Source organism: Corythoichthys intestinalis, chromosome 12 (genome assembly GCF_030265065.1).
Source record: "Corythoichthys intestinalis isolate RoL2023-P3 chromosome 12, ASM3026506v1, whole genome shotgun sequence".
NCBI classification, from domain to species: Eukaryota; Metazoa; Chordata; class Actinopteri; order Syngnathiformes; family Syngnathidae; genus Corythoichthys; species Corythoichthys intestinalis.
This window is the reverse complement of record NC_080406.1, coordinates 54,514,154-54,531,699: the sequence shown is the minus strand read 5'-3', so window position 1 is coordinate 54,531,699 and position 17,546 is coordinate 54,514,154. Positions and strand designations below refer to the sequence as shown.

Below are 17,546 nucleotides of genomic sequence, written 5' to 3'. Positions count from 1 at the left end.
GATGTTTTTCGACCCACTGTCTTCGCCCTGTCTGCCTGACATCTGCTACGCTGATATTTACAATTATCTTGTCCACACAAAATCAGCCTATTCTCACGAAAATTTGAAAAACTTCAAGAGCTTGGAGGCTTATAAATACTTCGTTGCTGGTTGGGTGAAACAGGTCCTCGTCCACGAAAATTCGGCAGGAATCTATCTTGTGCTTGGAAAGGTGAGTTACGAAATTTTCAATTCAAAATCTTTTGTTATTGCTAACATCCACTGTCAAGTCTAATGTATTTCATGTCATTTGTCAATGGAGTTAAGGCTTTTAATGTTTATATGGTTTAGCGATAGCACTCTCACTACATACATACGTGTATGTTGTCGGCGATTAGCCAAGCAATGATCTTAATTGTGGTTATTTGTCAGCCCCGTAGACGAGGCCAGTTTCTTTCACTTGGTACCAGCTAAATATTATTCAAAAAATAACGATGGTGGAAGAAAGGGAAGTCACAAACATCTTGAATTTGAAACTATGTCGTACTACGTCGTATGTTGTCGGCGATTAGCCTCGCAATGATCTTAATTGTGGTTATTTGTCAGCCCCGTAGACGAGGCCAGTTTCTTTCACTTGGTACCAGCTAAATATTATTCAAAAAATAACGATGGTGGAAGAAAGGGAAGTCACAAACATCTTAAATTTGAAACTATGTCGTACTACGTCGTATGTTGTCGGCGATTAGCCTCGCAATGATCTTAATTGTGGTTATTTGTCAGCCCAAAACCCTCTAAGTATATCTTAAATGCATCTTACCGGATATAAAATGACTACTACATAGTCTGTGGTGATTTTTTGGTGCCCAGTTTTCACGTCGAATTGCAGCCGTCCATTTCGCTCTTCTCTTTGGATCCCTCGGAATACGGTAAAACTTCAAGTCTCTCCTTCCATCTTCTCTGTTAGTGCAACCAACAGCCACACACACCTTCACCATTTTGATTATTAATGTTAAGGAGCAGAAAAACACGCCGTAAATAGGAGAAATGTACGTAGCCGTAACAGGTTAACACTATGTTTTGACGGACACGTGGGCGGTACCATTCAGGAGAGCGGAGTTGTGATGTCACGTGGGTAGGGTCTATATTAGCTGAAACAAATTAGAGCCGTATGTGGGCCAAACCAGAGTGCAGCTGTCCTTTATCTATGTCAGACGAGTCTGCTCCACAGTGGTAGTTGGGTCGTTATTTTGAGATTTAGGGGCACTTGTTATCGCAGAAATTTGGGTTACGTCGCCAGAGTAGGAACTGAACTCGTTCGTAATCCGGGGACTACATGTATACTGTACAATAACTCATTACATAACCACATTAAGACAAAGAAAAAAAAAAAAAAAGAATTCTGGTGAGAGAAAAAATCTACAGAAATGAAGCAATATTCGTCTAAAGAGCATGCGTGCCCTCTTGTGGAGAAAACATATTTCCTATTAAGAAACTAAAAGAATCATATCTCTGGAATGCCGTGGTCAATCGGTGGTGAATAAAAAACAAAGAGAGAGATTCAAATCTGCGCTTTTGAGTCTTGTTGACAGCGGCGGTCTATGTCAAATACTGTAATTTTCGGATTTATAAAGCGCCCCTGAATATACGCTGCCACCCACTAAATTTGACACAAAAATGCCATTTGTTCATAGATAAGCCACACCGGACTATAAATTGCAGCTGTTCTCACTGTATTACGGGGTATTGACTCAAAAAGATATTTACCGGTAACACTTTATTTGTTATAGTGTCAAATTATCTCACTTTTGAATGGATGTAAAAGATCCGAGCTGGGCTTAAATGGAGTTAGTGACAAAATTTGCCAGATGACACTTAAGGACATCTTTCATTAGTATTCGTTAATGCCAATGACAGATTCATGTCATAATTATGACTGTCTTATGAGACCGCTGTCAAATAAAGTTACTTATTAACCCAAACAAATCAACAAATAAGCCGCAATGGACTATAAACTGCAGGATTCAAAATAAGGGATTATATACCAAAAATTACAGTAATTTTTTTTAACAGTGCTTCAAAGACGCCACGTGATTGAACAGGCCATAAAACAGTCGTCATACAACGAAAAGCTTGAATCTGATTGGTATAATGGAGTCATGTGATTATTGTTGCGACGTCTCATTGGTGAAACTGGTAGAGTCATTGTTGCGTCTCTGGCAAAAAAATAAATAAATAAATAAATAAATAAACGAACGAAAAATCAAATATGTTGAATAAAAAAGAAAAATGTAACTTTCCTTGAAGCCTAAAGTAGCGGAGAGTAGTATTTCTTTTTCATTAGTAGAAACACCAACAATACTCGCACACTATTTTCTGTTGTTGACAAACTGACAAACCCACAAGCATCAATACCTCAGGAATTGGCATCTGAGGTGTCCTGTAATAATTTCGCAGCATTCTTTACACACAAAGTACTAAAGATTAGACAGACTGTGTGCAACTCCAGATTAACAAATGTTACACTAAACGCCTCCCAAAATGTCCCCCACGTCAATCTTAGACAGTTTAGCCTCTTGGACTATGCCACTTTAACAGAAATTGTGTCGAAATTAAAGCCCACAACATGCTGCCTTGACATCCTTCCTTCAAACTTTTTCAAAACTGTTTTTCATTGCATAGCCCCAGACATACTTCAGATTATAAATACTTCCCTCCAAACAGGAGAGTTTCCTCAGACTTTTAAAAACTGCAGTAATAAAACCTCTCCTAAAAAAAACCTAATCTGGATGCCTCAACCATTAGTAATTACAGGCCAATATCAAATCTGACATTCCTGGGGAAAATTATCGAAAGGGTTGTGTTTGAACAGATCCAGACTTTTATGATGCAAAACAATCTTTTTAACTCATTTCAGTCTGGATTTCGGCCACAACACAGCACCGAGACCGTGCTTATCAAAGTCCTAAATGATATTCGTCGGAATACCGATGCAGGCAAATCATCTGTTCTGCTACTATTGGATCTCAGCGCCGCATTTGACACGGTTGATCACAACATACTACTCAGCAGATTGGAACAGTGGGTAGGGCTTATTGACACTATTCTTCAGTGGTTCACATCCTATTTACATGGTAGGGATTTCTTTGTGTCAATCAGAAACTATCAGTCAGAACGAACCAAATTCACGTGTGGAGTCCCTCAAGGGTCAATTCTTGGACCACTCTTTTTTAACATCTATATGCTTCCGTTAGCTCAGATAATGGAACAGTACGACATCTCATATCACGCCTATGCAGATGACACACAACTGTACATTTCTGTGTCCCCATATGATTATAGTCCCTTAGTCTCCCTGAGTAAATGCATTCATCAAATCAATGAATGGATGTGCCAGAATTTTCTCCAGTTAAATGTGGAGAAGACAGAGGTGATCATTTTTGGGCCAAAAAAGGAAAGGTCAAAGATAAGCAGCCAACTTAGCACAATGTCACTTACAGCTACAAATCAAGTCAGAAACCTTGGCGTAATTATTGACTCAGACCTAAAATTTGATAGCCATCTAAAGTCCGTCACTAAATCCGCTTATTACCACCTAAAAAATATAACCAGAATTAAGGGGCTTCTGACTCAACAAGACATGGAAAAACTTATGCAGCATTCATTTTCAGCAGATTGGACTACTGCAACGGTATATTTACAGGTCTTGATAAAAAATCAGTCAGGAAGCTGCAGCTAGTACAGAATGCTGCAGCCAGAGTCCTCACAAATACAAGGAAGCGGGACCACATTACACCGGTTTTGAAATCGCTACACTGGCTTCCAGTGAGTCAAAGGATAGACTATAAAATACTACTGCTTGTCTACAAAACACTTAATGGCCTTGGACCAAAATACATGCTTGACTTGTTAGATTCCTATGAGACATCTAGACCCCTGAGGTCGTCTGGAACTGGTCTTCTCCATGTTCCAAGAACAAGAACCAAGCAGGGTGAGGCAGCATTTAGTTATTATGCTCCTCACCTCTGGAACAAGTTACCCGAACGTCTGAAGTATGCTCAAACTGTTAGCTCCTTTAAATCAGGGCTAAAAACGCTTTTGTTTAGCACTGCATATCCATAACTGTCTATATAATTCAATCTATCTGCTTTCTATTCCTCTTGTGCTTATCTCCATTGCTGATTTCGATTATTATTATTAGTAGTAGTTTTTGTTTTATTTTTATTTATTTATTTTTATTCTGTGATTAGATGCGATCTTTTGTCTTGGTTTTTACGTTGTGTTGATTTAAATGTGATTTTTATGGTCTTCATGTGATGTAAAGCACTTTGAATTGCCTTGTGTTGAATTGTGCTATATAAATAAATTTGCCTTTGCCTTTTGCCTTCACAAATCTACTCAAGTAAAAGTAAATAGTATAGCTTAGCAAAACTACTTTTAGAAATATTTTTTTTCTCAAAAAGTTACTCAAGTATAGTATGTATCGCGTTAGTACCCACCTCTGTTCACAACCTTCTCCCTCAATTACTCTGCTTTATACCATCTTTAATAGCAATATTACTCATATCCAGTAGAGGTCCTCATTCACTTACGTTTTTGCGTCTTCATGTTGTTCTCAACAGCTGCACAACAAATGTGCGTCCCATGTAAGGCCTGAGTGTGACGGAGGAGCCTTGAGGGACCATACTTTGCTGCCCTCCTACATTTGTCCTGTTGTCCTGGTGGGTCATGATCTCCTTTTCATGCCACACATTACTTTGACAACCATTGTACTTTACAGATCAAGAAATATGCTTAGGAATCATCCCACTTCCAGTGCAGGTTTATCTTCTGTTATGTAACCTGTAATTGTTGAAATCTGTGATATATTCAGGCATAATATAAATATTATTTTTAAACAATTACTATATGTTTTAAGGCTTTAAATCCCTTCACCACATAATTTACACAGGTCTACACGACGAAATTAACATTTCCTCATACGTCAACTCTGTTTTACAATCTCAAATCAGTAATCAGAGAAAAAAGTAAACGTACATACAGCAGAGTCAACAATAACCGTCGTTGAAAAATTGTTTGACCTTGCCAGATGGCTTTATTTGCCGGTCCTGTTACTGGGATAAGCAGATGGGAATGGGCTCTTTGCAGACAACGCTGTGACGTCACTTCAGGTGGAAACTTGGCTGCCTGTTTATTTCCGGTTTCTGACCCTTCCCACCACTTGTATACTTCAAGGTTCTAGCTGAGTTTGAGCCTTGATTAAGATCTTTTTTTTGTTGTTGTTCCAAAAGCAAAATAAACAAAAGCTGAATTATTGATTTGTTCCAGTTTGTACATCCTCAACTGATTTCAAAGTGATTTTAAGCATCTGCAGATTTTCCAACTGTGTTAAACTCTGTCGTGATTGACTGTGTATGCTCTGTGACTAAAGCTTGTGTGCACTTGCAGTGCTTATTTCTTACATAATTGAAATACTCTTGTTGAAAGAAGGAGATCCCAGAACCGAAAATGAACATTATATTTGCGTGGCAAAGAAATAAAAAATAAAAGATAAATTCAATGGAGGGATGGGAGCAAATGTACTGTGCCGTAATGGGAAAACTTTTTTTTCCCTTACTCATGCGTCTCCAGGGACCCATCGTTGATAGTACACTGCTGGCCAAAAGTATTGACACCCCTGCAATTCTGTCAGATAATGCTCAATTTCTCCCAGAAAATGATTGCTATTACAAATTATTTGGTAGTAATATCTTCATTTGTTTTGCTTGCAATGAAAAAAACACATTTTCATTTTACACAAAACTCCAAAAATGGGCCGGACAAAAGAATTGGCACCCTTTGAAAAATCATGCGATGCTTCTCTAATTTGTGTAATGAACAGCACCCGTTACTTACCTATGGCACATAACAAGTGGTAGCAATAACTAAATCACACTTGCAGCCAGTTAAAATGGATTAAAGTTGACTCAACCTCTGTCCTGTGGCCTTGCGTGTACCATATTGAGCATGGAGAAAAGAAAAGTCCAAAGAAATGTCTAAGGACTTGAGAAGCAAAATTGTGAGGAAGCATGGGCAATCTCAGGGCTACAAGTCCATCTCCAAATACCTGAATGTCCTTGTGTCTTCCGTGTGCAGTGTCATCAATATGTGACCTCCCTAGATGTGGACCGAAAAGAAAAATTGACAAGAGATTTCAACGTGAGGATTGTGCGGATGGTGGATAAACAACCTCGACTAATATCCAAACAAGTTCAAGCTGTCCTGCAGTCCAAGGGTACAACAGTGTCAACCCGTACTATTTGTTGGCGTCTGTATGAAAAGGGACTCTATGGTAGGATACCCAGGAAGACCCCATTTCTGACTCAGGGACATAAAAAAGCAAGGTTGGAGTTTGCCAGAACTTACAAGAGAAAGCCAAAAACGTTTTTGGAAGGATGTTCTCATGGTCAGATGAGACAAAAGTAGAGCTTTTTGGGAAAAGGCATCAACATATAGTTTGCAGGGAAAAAATGAGGCCTTCAAAGAAAAGAACACGGTACCCACAGTCAAACATGGCGTAGGTTCCCTGATGTCTTGGGGTTGCTTAGCTGCCTCTGGCACTGAACTGCTTGGCTGTGTGCATGGCATTATCAAGTCTGAAGACTACCAACAAATTTTGCAGCATAATGTAGGGCCCAGTGTGAGAAAGCTCAGAGGTCATGGGTCTTCCAGCAGGATAATGACCCAATACAGACTTCAAAAAGTGGCCAGCAATGAGTCCAGACCTGAATCCCTTAGAACAGCTGTGGAGAGATCTGAACATGGTACCCTTCAAATCTCAGAGACCTGGAGCAGTTGGCCAAAGAAGGATGGTGTAATTCCAGCAAAGCATTTTAAGAAACTCAAAGATGGATACCAGAAGCGGTTGTTCAGTTGTTTTGTGTACAGGTTGTGCTACCAAATATTTGGCTGAGGATGCCAATACTTTTGTCCGGCCCATTTTTGGAGTTTTGTGTAAAATGATCATGATTTTTATTTATTTTTTTTTTCCACTCTCTTTTGTGTTTTTTCATTCCAAGCAAAATAAATGAAGATATTACTACCAAAGCATTTCTAATTGAAATCATTTTCAGGGAGGAACATTGGAACGGATTAGGGCATGAACACAGAAAATGCGTCTCTACTTACACAATTTTAGAAGAAGAAGTTAAGAGACTATTTCCAGAACCAATTCATTTCATAAGTAGAGGTACCACTGTTATTACAAATTAATTCAAATTCGGTACTGTTTTCTTTGGCCCGTTAAATTGTTGTCTTCTATTTTGCAGGACTTTTAGGTACTAAAGTAAAAAGTACATGTTTACTGATTACTGATTTTATGTTTTGTGTATGTGAAAGCATTATACAAATACTTACAATAACTTAGATTTTGGAACAATAAAATACATTCATAGCGTTAAAAAAAAAAGATCAGATCATTTTTTAATTTTTTTTGTGTGCAGGACCGGCAGTCCGTGGTGAAACGTGGTGAGAGCGAATCCCCTCCCTGCACTAGCCCGGACGACATCAACCAAATGTTCAAATTCTCCCCCGGAGACGGGCAAGCACTCCAGGTAATTTGTCGTTCAGGCCGGGTCCCTATACTGTCCAAACTTTCTCGTTTGACCTTGTCTATTCAATTTTCTCTCGACAGATCTCTCCATTTCCAGGCACTCACCCTCTACTGGTGCTGGTCAATCCCAAAAGTGGCGGAAGACAGGGTGAACGGTAAGCGTGATATTATAAATCTAATGTTTTCTTGTTTTAAATCTTATCCAGAATGACGATAACCGAAAGATGTCCAAAGTATTGTCATCGTAGCCATGCAATCTTCCGATCAGGACTACAGTCAAAATTGTAACTTCCATTTTTCGAGGTCAGACTTACTCTCAGTGATGACCTGAAACATACTAGCAATGATTAGTTCCAATATTTCTCGTATTTTTGACACAATTTGACATCTAAAGTGTGCCTGCCTCCCTCAGCTTTAAGATGCTCCTAGATCAGACTGCAATGTCACACGAGGTGTTTACACTTGTCGCGAGGCCATACTTCTGTATTTTTCCATTCATGAGTCACAAGTAAATGGGGTGTAATGAAGGCATACACATGCATATTTTCCCGCTGTAATAAGTCGTCAGAGGCTGGTGTTAGAACACTGTGTGAATTTTAAACAGATACCCCAACAAAGACGCCAGCTCAATAGGACGACCGTCGAAATGAACTCTATAGTGAACATTTCACCACAGAAGGCTACGAAAATTGGCTATCGTGGCATGCTTCAGAGCTTCATGTTGATTTGGTTGGAGTTGAAGCCGTTAGTTGTGCTAAAGACATAATTCGAAGACTATAGGTCGACCCATACGAGATTTTCAAATGCCGATGCCGATCTTTAAAAAAAAAAAAATTCCAGCCGATATCCAAAGCCGATTTTTTAAATTGATATACTTTTTTGAAGCACGTATATTGTAGGGGTTGTAACAAAATATCAAAATGGTGATATATTGTGATACTTTGCATCTCAAAAGGTTATTGATATACCGAGAATCGAGATATCATTTTAAAGAGGTGACAATGTTTAAAAAAGAATAAGAGGGAACCAACAAGTTGCTACTAAAATCTTCCACCATGACAGTGTCTCAGTTAACTCTGCTGGCTGCCAATGACAGAGTTCAACGCCCAGTCCATTAAGACTGGGAAGGTTGTATGAACGTTCATTCGAAACAGAGCATTCAAAGTCACTCTTTCCGATTTTTGGGGTATTTACAGGTCACTTTCTGTTTATTTTAAGGCATTTACAGGACACTTCCTGTTGAGTTGGAAAAAAAGTCCAAATATCAGCCAGATATATCGGCCGACCTCTATCGAAGACACTTGCAGTTCACCAGCTACTATTATTATTGGCAACCAGCTATTAGCAACTAGCCTATATCTCCCAGTCCCCACGCCTTGATCCCCACCAGCTCTTGATATGTTCAATTCAATTCAATTCAATTTTATTTGTGTAGCCCTATATCACAACAAGGTTGTCTCAAAGGGCTTTGCAGAGGCAATATGATAAACAGTCTGAAACAGCAGATGAAATAAATAGAGATGAAATGAATAAAGGTCAAGTCCTGGGCATCCCCCATCCTTTGACCCTCCATGTCGGCAAGGAAAAACTCCAAAACTCTTTGGGAGAAATGAGAAACCTTGGGGAGTACCACAGTCGGAAGCGATCCACTCCCAGGATGGATAGACAGAATGCACCAGCACTGCTAATGGGAATTAGCAGACGGAAAGAAAGAAAGAGGAAGAAAGAAAAAGGAGACAGGACTCAGTGGCTGTACTTCCCCCAGCATTATAGCTTCTAGTGCAGCTTAGACTGAACTGTGAGTCTAGTCCGATTTCAACTAGCCTGACCATAAGCTTTGTCGAAAAGGAATGTTTTTAGTCTAATCTTAAATGTACAGGCTGTCTTGGCTTCTTTAATACTAGCTGGAAGATGATTCCATAAAACAGGAGCTTGGTGGCTAAAGGCTCTAGCTCCGACTGTACTTGTAGAAACCCTGGGAACTACCAGTAGACCTGCATTCTGAGAACGGAGTGTTCTGTTGGGGCGGTATGGAACCAGAACATCGGTGAGATAAGATGGCCCCAACCCGTTAATGGTCTTAAATGTAAGAAGGAGGATTTTAAATTTAATTCTAAACTCGACTGGAAGCCAGCGAAGAGCCTGGAGCACAGGGGTGATGTGCTCTCTTCTGTTAGTTCCAGTTAAAAGTCTTACTGCTGGACTAGCTGAAGACCTTTTAGAGAAATTTTAGGACAAGCTGCAAGTTCGGAGTTATAGTAATCCAATCTAGATGTAACGAACGCGTAAATTAATTTTTCTGCATCATTTTTAGACAAAATGTTTCTAATTTTGGCTATGTTGCACATGTGAAAAAAGGTCATTCTGCAGGTTTGTTTAATATGAGCTTTAAATGATAAGTCTGGGTCAAAGAAAACTCCTAGGATTTTACCTGTGGTGCTGGAGGCTATACTTACATTGTCCAGAGTGACTATCTGGGCAGTTAAAGAGTCTCTCACGCTTTTTGGGACTATTATAAGGACTTCTGTCTTTTCAGGGTTAAGTAGAAGATAATTAGTGCTCATCCAGGTATTTATATCTCGGACGCAGTCGCTCAGTTTATCCACTTGCCTGATCTGCTCAGGTTTAATTGATAAATACAGTTGTGTGTCGTCGGCGTAACAATGAAAGTTAATGCTATGTTTTCTGATGATATTGCCTAAAGGAAGCATATACAGCGTAAACAAGATGTGCCCGAGGACCGACCCTTGTGGCACACCATAACTGACTCTAGAGTACGGTGATGATTGCTGGTTTACATTGAAAAACTGGTACCTATTAGATAAATATTATTTAAACCAGCAGAGGGCTGCTCCTCTAATGCCTATGTCACGATTGTGTCAAAGGCTGCACTCAGGTCCAACAGAACCAGGATCGAGACTAATCCATCGTCAGCGGCTAGTAACAAGTCGTTAGTTACTTTAACTAATGCAGTTTCAGTGCTATGATGAGCTCGAAAGCCAGACTGGAAATGTTCAAATAAACTATTGTCCTGTAGGTGCTGACAGAGTTGTTTAACTACCACTATTTCAAGGACTTTGGAGAGAAAGGGTAGATTAGGGATAGGTCTATAATTGGCCAAGATGTCAGGATCAAGAGTAAGTTTTTTCAAGAGCGGTTTAATAACTAGCGATCACATAATGTCCTTTTCATCTGAGTTTTATTCACTAGTGAAGGATTATCTTGAAGTACAAACTGAAATGTAATTAGAAAGTGATCAGACAGTATTGGGTTGTGGGGATGGACAATAAGATCACTAATCTCCGTACCGTACGTTAAAATCAGGTCCAGGGTGTGCTTGTGTCTATGAGTTGTTTTATTTACATTTTGAATAAAGCCAGTCCCATCTAGTAGGTCATTAAAAGCCTTACCAAGAGAGTCACCGTCATCATCAACATGTATATTAAAATCCACTACAATTATAATTCTATCCCAGTTTAGCAAAATACTGGATAAAAAGTCAGAGAAATCTAACAAGAGTTCAGCTTATTCGACATAGGATTGCTTCCAAAGATAAGCATACAGTGAGGAAAATAAAAATTTGAACACCCTGCGATTTTGCAAGTTGTCCCACTTAGAAATGTTGAATGGGTTTGAAATTTTCATTGTAGGTGCTTGTCCACTGTGAGGGACAATCTAAAAAAATCCAGAAATCACAGTTTATGATTTTTTTAACAATTATTTGTATTATACTGCTGCAAATAAGAATTCGAACACCGGTCTTTTAGCTAGAATTGTGAGCCTCAAAGACCTGTTAGTCGCCTTTAAAAAGTCCACCTCTACTTTACTTATTCTTCTAAATAAGTAAAATGGAGGTTGACTTTTTGAGTCTGACTTTATGACTTGTTTGAGGTGATAAGCTGCATATAAAAACCTGTCCACCCTATACACCCTAAAGAGCTGTCCGAAGACAGCAGAGACAAAATTGTAGACCTCTACAAGGCTAGAAAGAGTTATGGGGCAATTGCCAAGCAGCTTGGTGATATAAGATACACCTAAAGCTAAACATGACAGTCAATCCCCCTCGGACTGGGGCTCCATGCAAGATCTACCTCGCATGGTCTTAATGATCCTAGAATGGTGAGGAATCAGCCAAGAACTACACAGGAGGAGCTAGTCAATGACCTGAAAGGAGTTGGGACCACCATTTCCATGGTTACTGTTGGTAATACACTATAATGTCATGGTTTAAAATCATGCATGGCACGGAAGGTTCCCCTGCTTAAACCAACACATGTCCATGCCCGTTTTAAGTTTGCCAATGACCATTGGGATGATCCCGATTAGTCATGGGAGAAAGTCAAAATGGAACTTTTTGGTCTTAATTCCACTCATAAGGAAGAAGAATGATGAATACCCTTCCAAGAACACCATCCCTACTGCGAAGCATGGGGGTGGTAGCATCATGCTTTGGAGGTGTTTTTCTGCACATGGGACTGGGCCATGGGACTGGGACATGATGACGAGGACAAGGAATTATGAGATTTTGGGGAACAATGGCCCAAAGCAGACAACCAGAATAACTAAGAAGTGGCTTCGTAAAAAGCATATCAAGGTTCTGGAGGAGCCTAGCCAGTCACTAGATGTAAACCCATTAGAAAATCTTTGATGGAAGCTCAAACTCCGTGGTTCTCAGTGACAGTCCAGAAACCTGATTGATCTAGAGAAGATCTGTGTGGAGCAGTCTGTGCAAACTTTGTGAAAAGTTACAGGAAACGTTTGACCTCTGTAATTGTAAACACAGGCTACTGTACCAAATATTGACATTGATTTTCTCAAGTGTTCACATACTTATTTACAGCAGTATAATACAAATATATTGTTAAAAATCATACAGTTCCTGCTGGATTTTTTTTTTGGGGGGGGGGTGTCTCACAGTGGACAAGCTTCTACCATGATAGTTTTAAACCTGCCCATCATTTTTAAGTAGGAGAACTTGCAAAATTGCAGGGTGTTTAAATACTTGTGTTCCTCACTGTACGTATATATGTACTACTACTGTTAAGGTGTGTACTGCATGGTGAGGAGAGGTCATCAGTTGAAATGTATTGTATTTTTTAATTGAACGACATGCACATGACATGATGTGCTGTACATGTGTAAGTTGCATAACTGTGAAGGTCAAAGGAAACTTTCATGTAGGCATTACTGAGCTCATTTGCAAACAGAAAGAAAAATCAAATTATGACTAATGCATTGGAACATTTGACTATTCCAACTATAGAAATGCAGAGATGAGTTTTTAAAAATGAATAAAATAGTATTTCTACCACAACCACACACACACGTTTTAAATGGGGCAAGATGTAATGTTTTTTTTTTTTAGACATGAATACGTTACTCAGTTTGAACTTCTACAAACACTGAGTTTTAGGTAACCTTCTATTTTTAACTATGTATGTGAAATAGAATTGTAACTTTGTAAAACCTTAGTTCTTCTTCTACAGGGTTCTCAGGAAGTTCCGTTACCTTCTAAACCCACGACAGGTGCACAGTTTGGACCAAGGTGGTCCAGCGGTCAGGTAAGGAATCATTGCTGTTTCCCTGATACAGCAGTTATATACACATAATTAACTAAAATCATTTGTGAACATTTTAAACCTTTAGCAGATATAGAATGTAAATAGTTATTTATCTGATAAATACATTTCAAATGACACTCACTAGCCGCATTAGGTACACAGTCTAATGGATGTAGGTCACCTACAGGGTTAACTTGTCTCTCAAAAGAAGACGAATGCTGCCACGGCACCATAGCAACAGGCTCAGCTGGCAGTGAGTTGAGAGAGATTGGTTTTGGCCCATGAACATGTTTCACACTGTCGCTCATAAAAATCCCAGTGCAGAACAGACAATCAGGATTAAGTGGATTAATGAACATTTCACAGTGGCATAGACAGTGGAAGTGACTCATGTGTTTTCAGAAAGTTCAAACCCTTTACCCCTGAGCTATTTCTACTATTCCAGGCAATGCCACAGACCAGACCAGAATTTTCCAGATACAGTATGATCAATTTTTAAACAAAAACAGCGATTGAAGCACATGTGAAATGTTATTTTCTATGAGAAATTTTAAGTATGGTAGCCTCACATTTTTTATCTTTACAAATAAAGAATAGCTGGTTTGTTTGCATTTTTACTGCCTTGTTGTTCTTTTTAGGAAGGACACTGACTAAAATGGCTACTCCTCGGTTATTCGGGGAGAGATCAGATTGAAATTAGGTAGTGATATTCTAGGCATGTATGTATGCACTGGGGTGAAAGTGGCAAGAATTTTTTTGCCGGAACTCCCTGACATAAAGGTCGCCAGGGAGCCAGAATTTTAATATTGATGTATTCATTTATTTGGGGGGCTGAGGGGGTTGTCAAACCTACAACCACAGAAATGCAAGGAAAACACAAATATTAAGGAAACTAACTTTAATCAGATTACTGGTTTGGAAGAATGAGCATGTTAGATTACTCGTTACTGAAAGAAAGTAATCAGATTACAGTAACGCATTACCTAGTAACACGTTAGTGACAACACTGACATTGACTTAGAGTATATATTGTTAAAAAAGTAACATATAGTAACAAAAATAAATACAAATTATTTCCATTATGCCCGGTAAAATGAAATATATTGTGAAGATAATGCAAAAATTGACTTTTATTTTATAAGAAAATAAATAAGTGGCCTAACATAGGTAAATGAACAAAAATAAGTCCAAAGTGGACATTAACTATTTTGCCAAATGTATCACATTTGGGACAAGCATTTCTGGACCTCAATGCAGAAAAAGAAGTTTGAAACTTTGTTGTGTTCAATCTCAGTTTAGTTATATTTGTTTTGCCACGAGAACTGTATGTAATGCTTAATGTATCATTTATGATACAAATTAGAGAACATATATACTTTTTTTTTGATTGTTTAAACTTTGATATTTTAAATTACATTTAAGGACCACATGAAGCTTTTAAATTTTAAATTTTATGTTAATTATTTCTGGGGTCAGGCATTATAACATCGAAGATGTTCTGAACCTCCCCATCAGAGCAAATAAAATTTAAGATCTAATGAATTTTCTGTTGCCTTGCCGTTTTTATAGCATTAATTCAACACACTTGTTGTTTTTTTTGTCCCAGAAACATGTGCATTTGAACCAGTCAGAGCTAACTATCCATGCTGATCACATTTCAGTATGTCAGCCATTTGAATGGACAGCTGAAGTCCGAGGCAGTGTTGTTTGTTGCAAGTCAACTATCTCGTCAAACTCAGATACACATGCTAGGAGAATTAAATGGAATAAATAAATAATGCAAATCGGTGGAAACGGATGACATTATACAAGCACTGTGTTAGGCTTGTTGTTAACACTTGTGTACGTAAAGCAGATGCTAGTAAATTGTTTTCATCTTGGAGATGTGCGTGTGGCGGCCTGGAAGTTTTTTTTAACACGGAGGTTTGACAGTTGCCGTCATATTTTCGGGATCAAAGCACTGTTCCGCCCCCGAATTTTATGCCCACTTTCACCCCTGTGTATGCATCAATCCTGCGAGCTGGATTGATTGATTAATTACATCATTAATTGCGGTGGTAAACATTTCTACTCCTGTTAACCGTGGACAGATCAGGATGAATTTTGGTTGTTACTGTATATTCTAAGATTTATAAGCATTGATGTTTGGAGACTGACTTTTTTTTTTGTCTTTCTTTTTGTAAAAATAAAACTTGAATAGACTTGTCAAAAATATATTTAAACAATATTAAAAACTGTCAAAATAACCTGTGTATTACAGATTCCTAACTTCTCTAATATGAATTCTGTGGATGTATACTGTATACTGAGCACTAGGCGTGGGAGTTACTGGTCCACTGAGCGCCAGGTGGCTGGCTAGAATGAAAGGCGTCTTTGGCTTCGTGCAGCTGCCAGAAATGAAAGCCTTCATCGACACCTTTGTCCTAACTCACATGAAAGGTCTCTTTGAAGGTCACGTGTGCATCCTGTGGCCACAGAGCAAACTCTCATAAGAAGACGGGAACGGTGGACTGAGCACATGTGTGGCTATCATCCCTCTTTATCTTATTCTTAGGGATGAAATGTGATGGTAGCAGTTAGCCGATAAATTTTCACTATATTTCCCACTAAGCAAGTTGGGAAAGATAAATAGCCAGAATTGGAATTGGAATTACCGTTATTCTCATACCATATAGCGCACCTGGCTATAAGATGCACTGCCCAAATGCCGCAAAATTAAAAAAATAAAATTCCATATATATGCCTCACCTGACTGGTGTCCATGTCTTAATATGGTATAGTTACATAGAAATTTTTGATTGATCAAAATTATAAAAAATATTTTACAAGATAATAAGCGTTAAGTGATTGGAAACTCATTTCGGCCGCTTGTATCCGGGATCTGGTTCTTTCGGTCACTACCTATAACTCGTGACCATATGTGAGGGTAGGAACTTATATCGACCGGTAAATAGAGAGCTCTGCCTTTCGGCTCAGCTCCCTCTTCACCATGACAAACCGAAGCAGAGTCTGCATCACTGCAGACGCAGCACCAATGCGCCTGTTGATCTCCCGTTCCCGCTGTACCTAGATATTCTGTCCATCGAAGTGATTAACATAGCCGGTGACATAGGATAGCCCTGGCAGAGTCCAACACTCACTAGAAATGGATTCGACTTGCAACCGGCTAAACGGACCAAACTCAATGACACCTGTCATACAAGGACCGGTTCCCCTGTATCAGGGGTTCCGATACCCCATTCTCCCGGAGCCCCCCCCCCCCCCCCCCCCCACCCAACAGGACTCCCCGGAGAACATGGTCGAACACCTTCTCCATGTCCACAAAACACATGTAGACTGGCTGGACGAACTCCCATTACCCCCCGAGAACCCTGCTGAGGGTAGAGAGCTGATCCACTGTTCCGCTGCCCGGACTAAAACTACACTGCTCCTCTTGACTCAGAGATTCGACTTCCCAACGGACCCTCCTCTCCAGTACCCCTGAGTAGACCTCCTGAGGTAGGCTGAGGAGTGTGATCCCCCTAGAGATGGAACACACCCTCCGGTCCCCCTTTTTTAAAAGAGGGACAACTACCACGGTCTGCCAATCCAGTGTCCGAGACATGCAGCCGCAAGACCAATGACACGACTACAAAGTCAATCATCGAGCTGCGGCCTAGGGTGTCCTGGTGCCCAGTTCACATATGGACACCCTTTTGCTTGAACATGGTGTTCATTATCGACAATCTGCGGCGGGTGCAGAAGTCCAACAATAGAACATCGCTCGGGTTCTGAACGGAGGGGCCGTTTTCCCAATCACGCCCCTCCGGGTCTTACTGTCATAGCCGAAGTGAACATTGAAGTCCCCCAGCAGAACGAGAGAGTCCCCAGAAAGAGAACTCTCCAGCACCCCCTCCAAGGACTCTAAAAAGGGTGAGTACTCTGCTGTTTGTACAGGCGGCAAGTCGGGGGGCAATAAGTATGCCCACACCTGTTCGTCTCCTGTCACCATGGGCGACTCCAGAGTGGAATAGTGTCCAACCCTCCTCGAGAGGAATGGTACCAGAGCCCAAGCCATGTGTGGAGGTGAGCCCGACTACATCGAGTCGGAATTTCTCAACCTCACGAGCAAGCTCGGGCTCCTTCCCAACCAGAGAGGTGACATTCCATGTCCCAAAAGCCAGCCGGGGATCGGATCGCCAAGGTCCCCTCCTTTGGCTGCCACCCAACATTTTACGCACCCGACCTCCTTGGCCCCTCCCACGAGTGGTGAGCAGATGGGACGGAGAACCCACGTTGCCTCTTCGGTTTTTGCCCGGCCGGACCCCATGAGTGCAGGCCCGGCCACCAGGCGCTCGCCATCGTGCCCCACCTCCAGGCCTGGCTCTACAGAGGGTCCTGGATGACCCGCGTCTAGGCGAGGGAAATCAAAGTTCAAT

General features: G+C 40.2%; 1 protein-coding gene across 5 annotated transcripts in view; it reads left to right on the top strand.

The window, feature by feature from the left end:
• The window catches only part of LOC130926713 (diacylglycerol kinase beta), a 273,453-nt gene that overhangs the window by 97,065 nt on the left and 158,842 nt on the right, over nt 1-17,546 (top strand). For all 5 annotated transcript variants that reach the window (XR_009066272.1, XM_057851809.1, XM_057851807.1 and 2 more), the window contains 4 exons: nt 4,599-4,697; nt 7,458-7,568; nt 7,649-7,722; nt 13,054-13,128. Coding sequence is in view for 4 of the 5 variants with exons in the window: in XM_057851809.1 (XP_057707792.1) it covers nt 4,599-4,697; nt 7,458-7,568; nt 7,649-7,722; nt 13,054-13,128 (359 nt within the window). In the remaining variant the exon portion in view is untranslated. The remainder of the gene's footprint in view (nt 1-4,598; nt 4,698-7,457; nt 7,569-7,648; nt 7,723-13,053; nt 13,129-17,546) is intronic.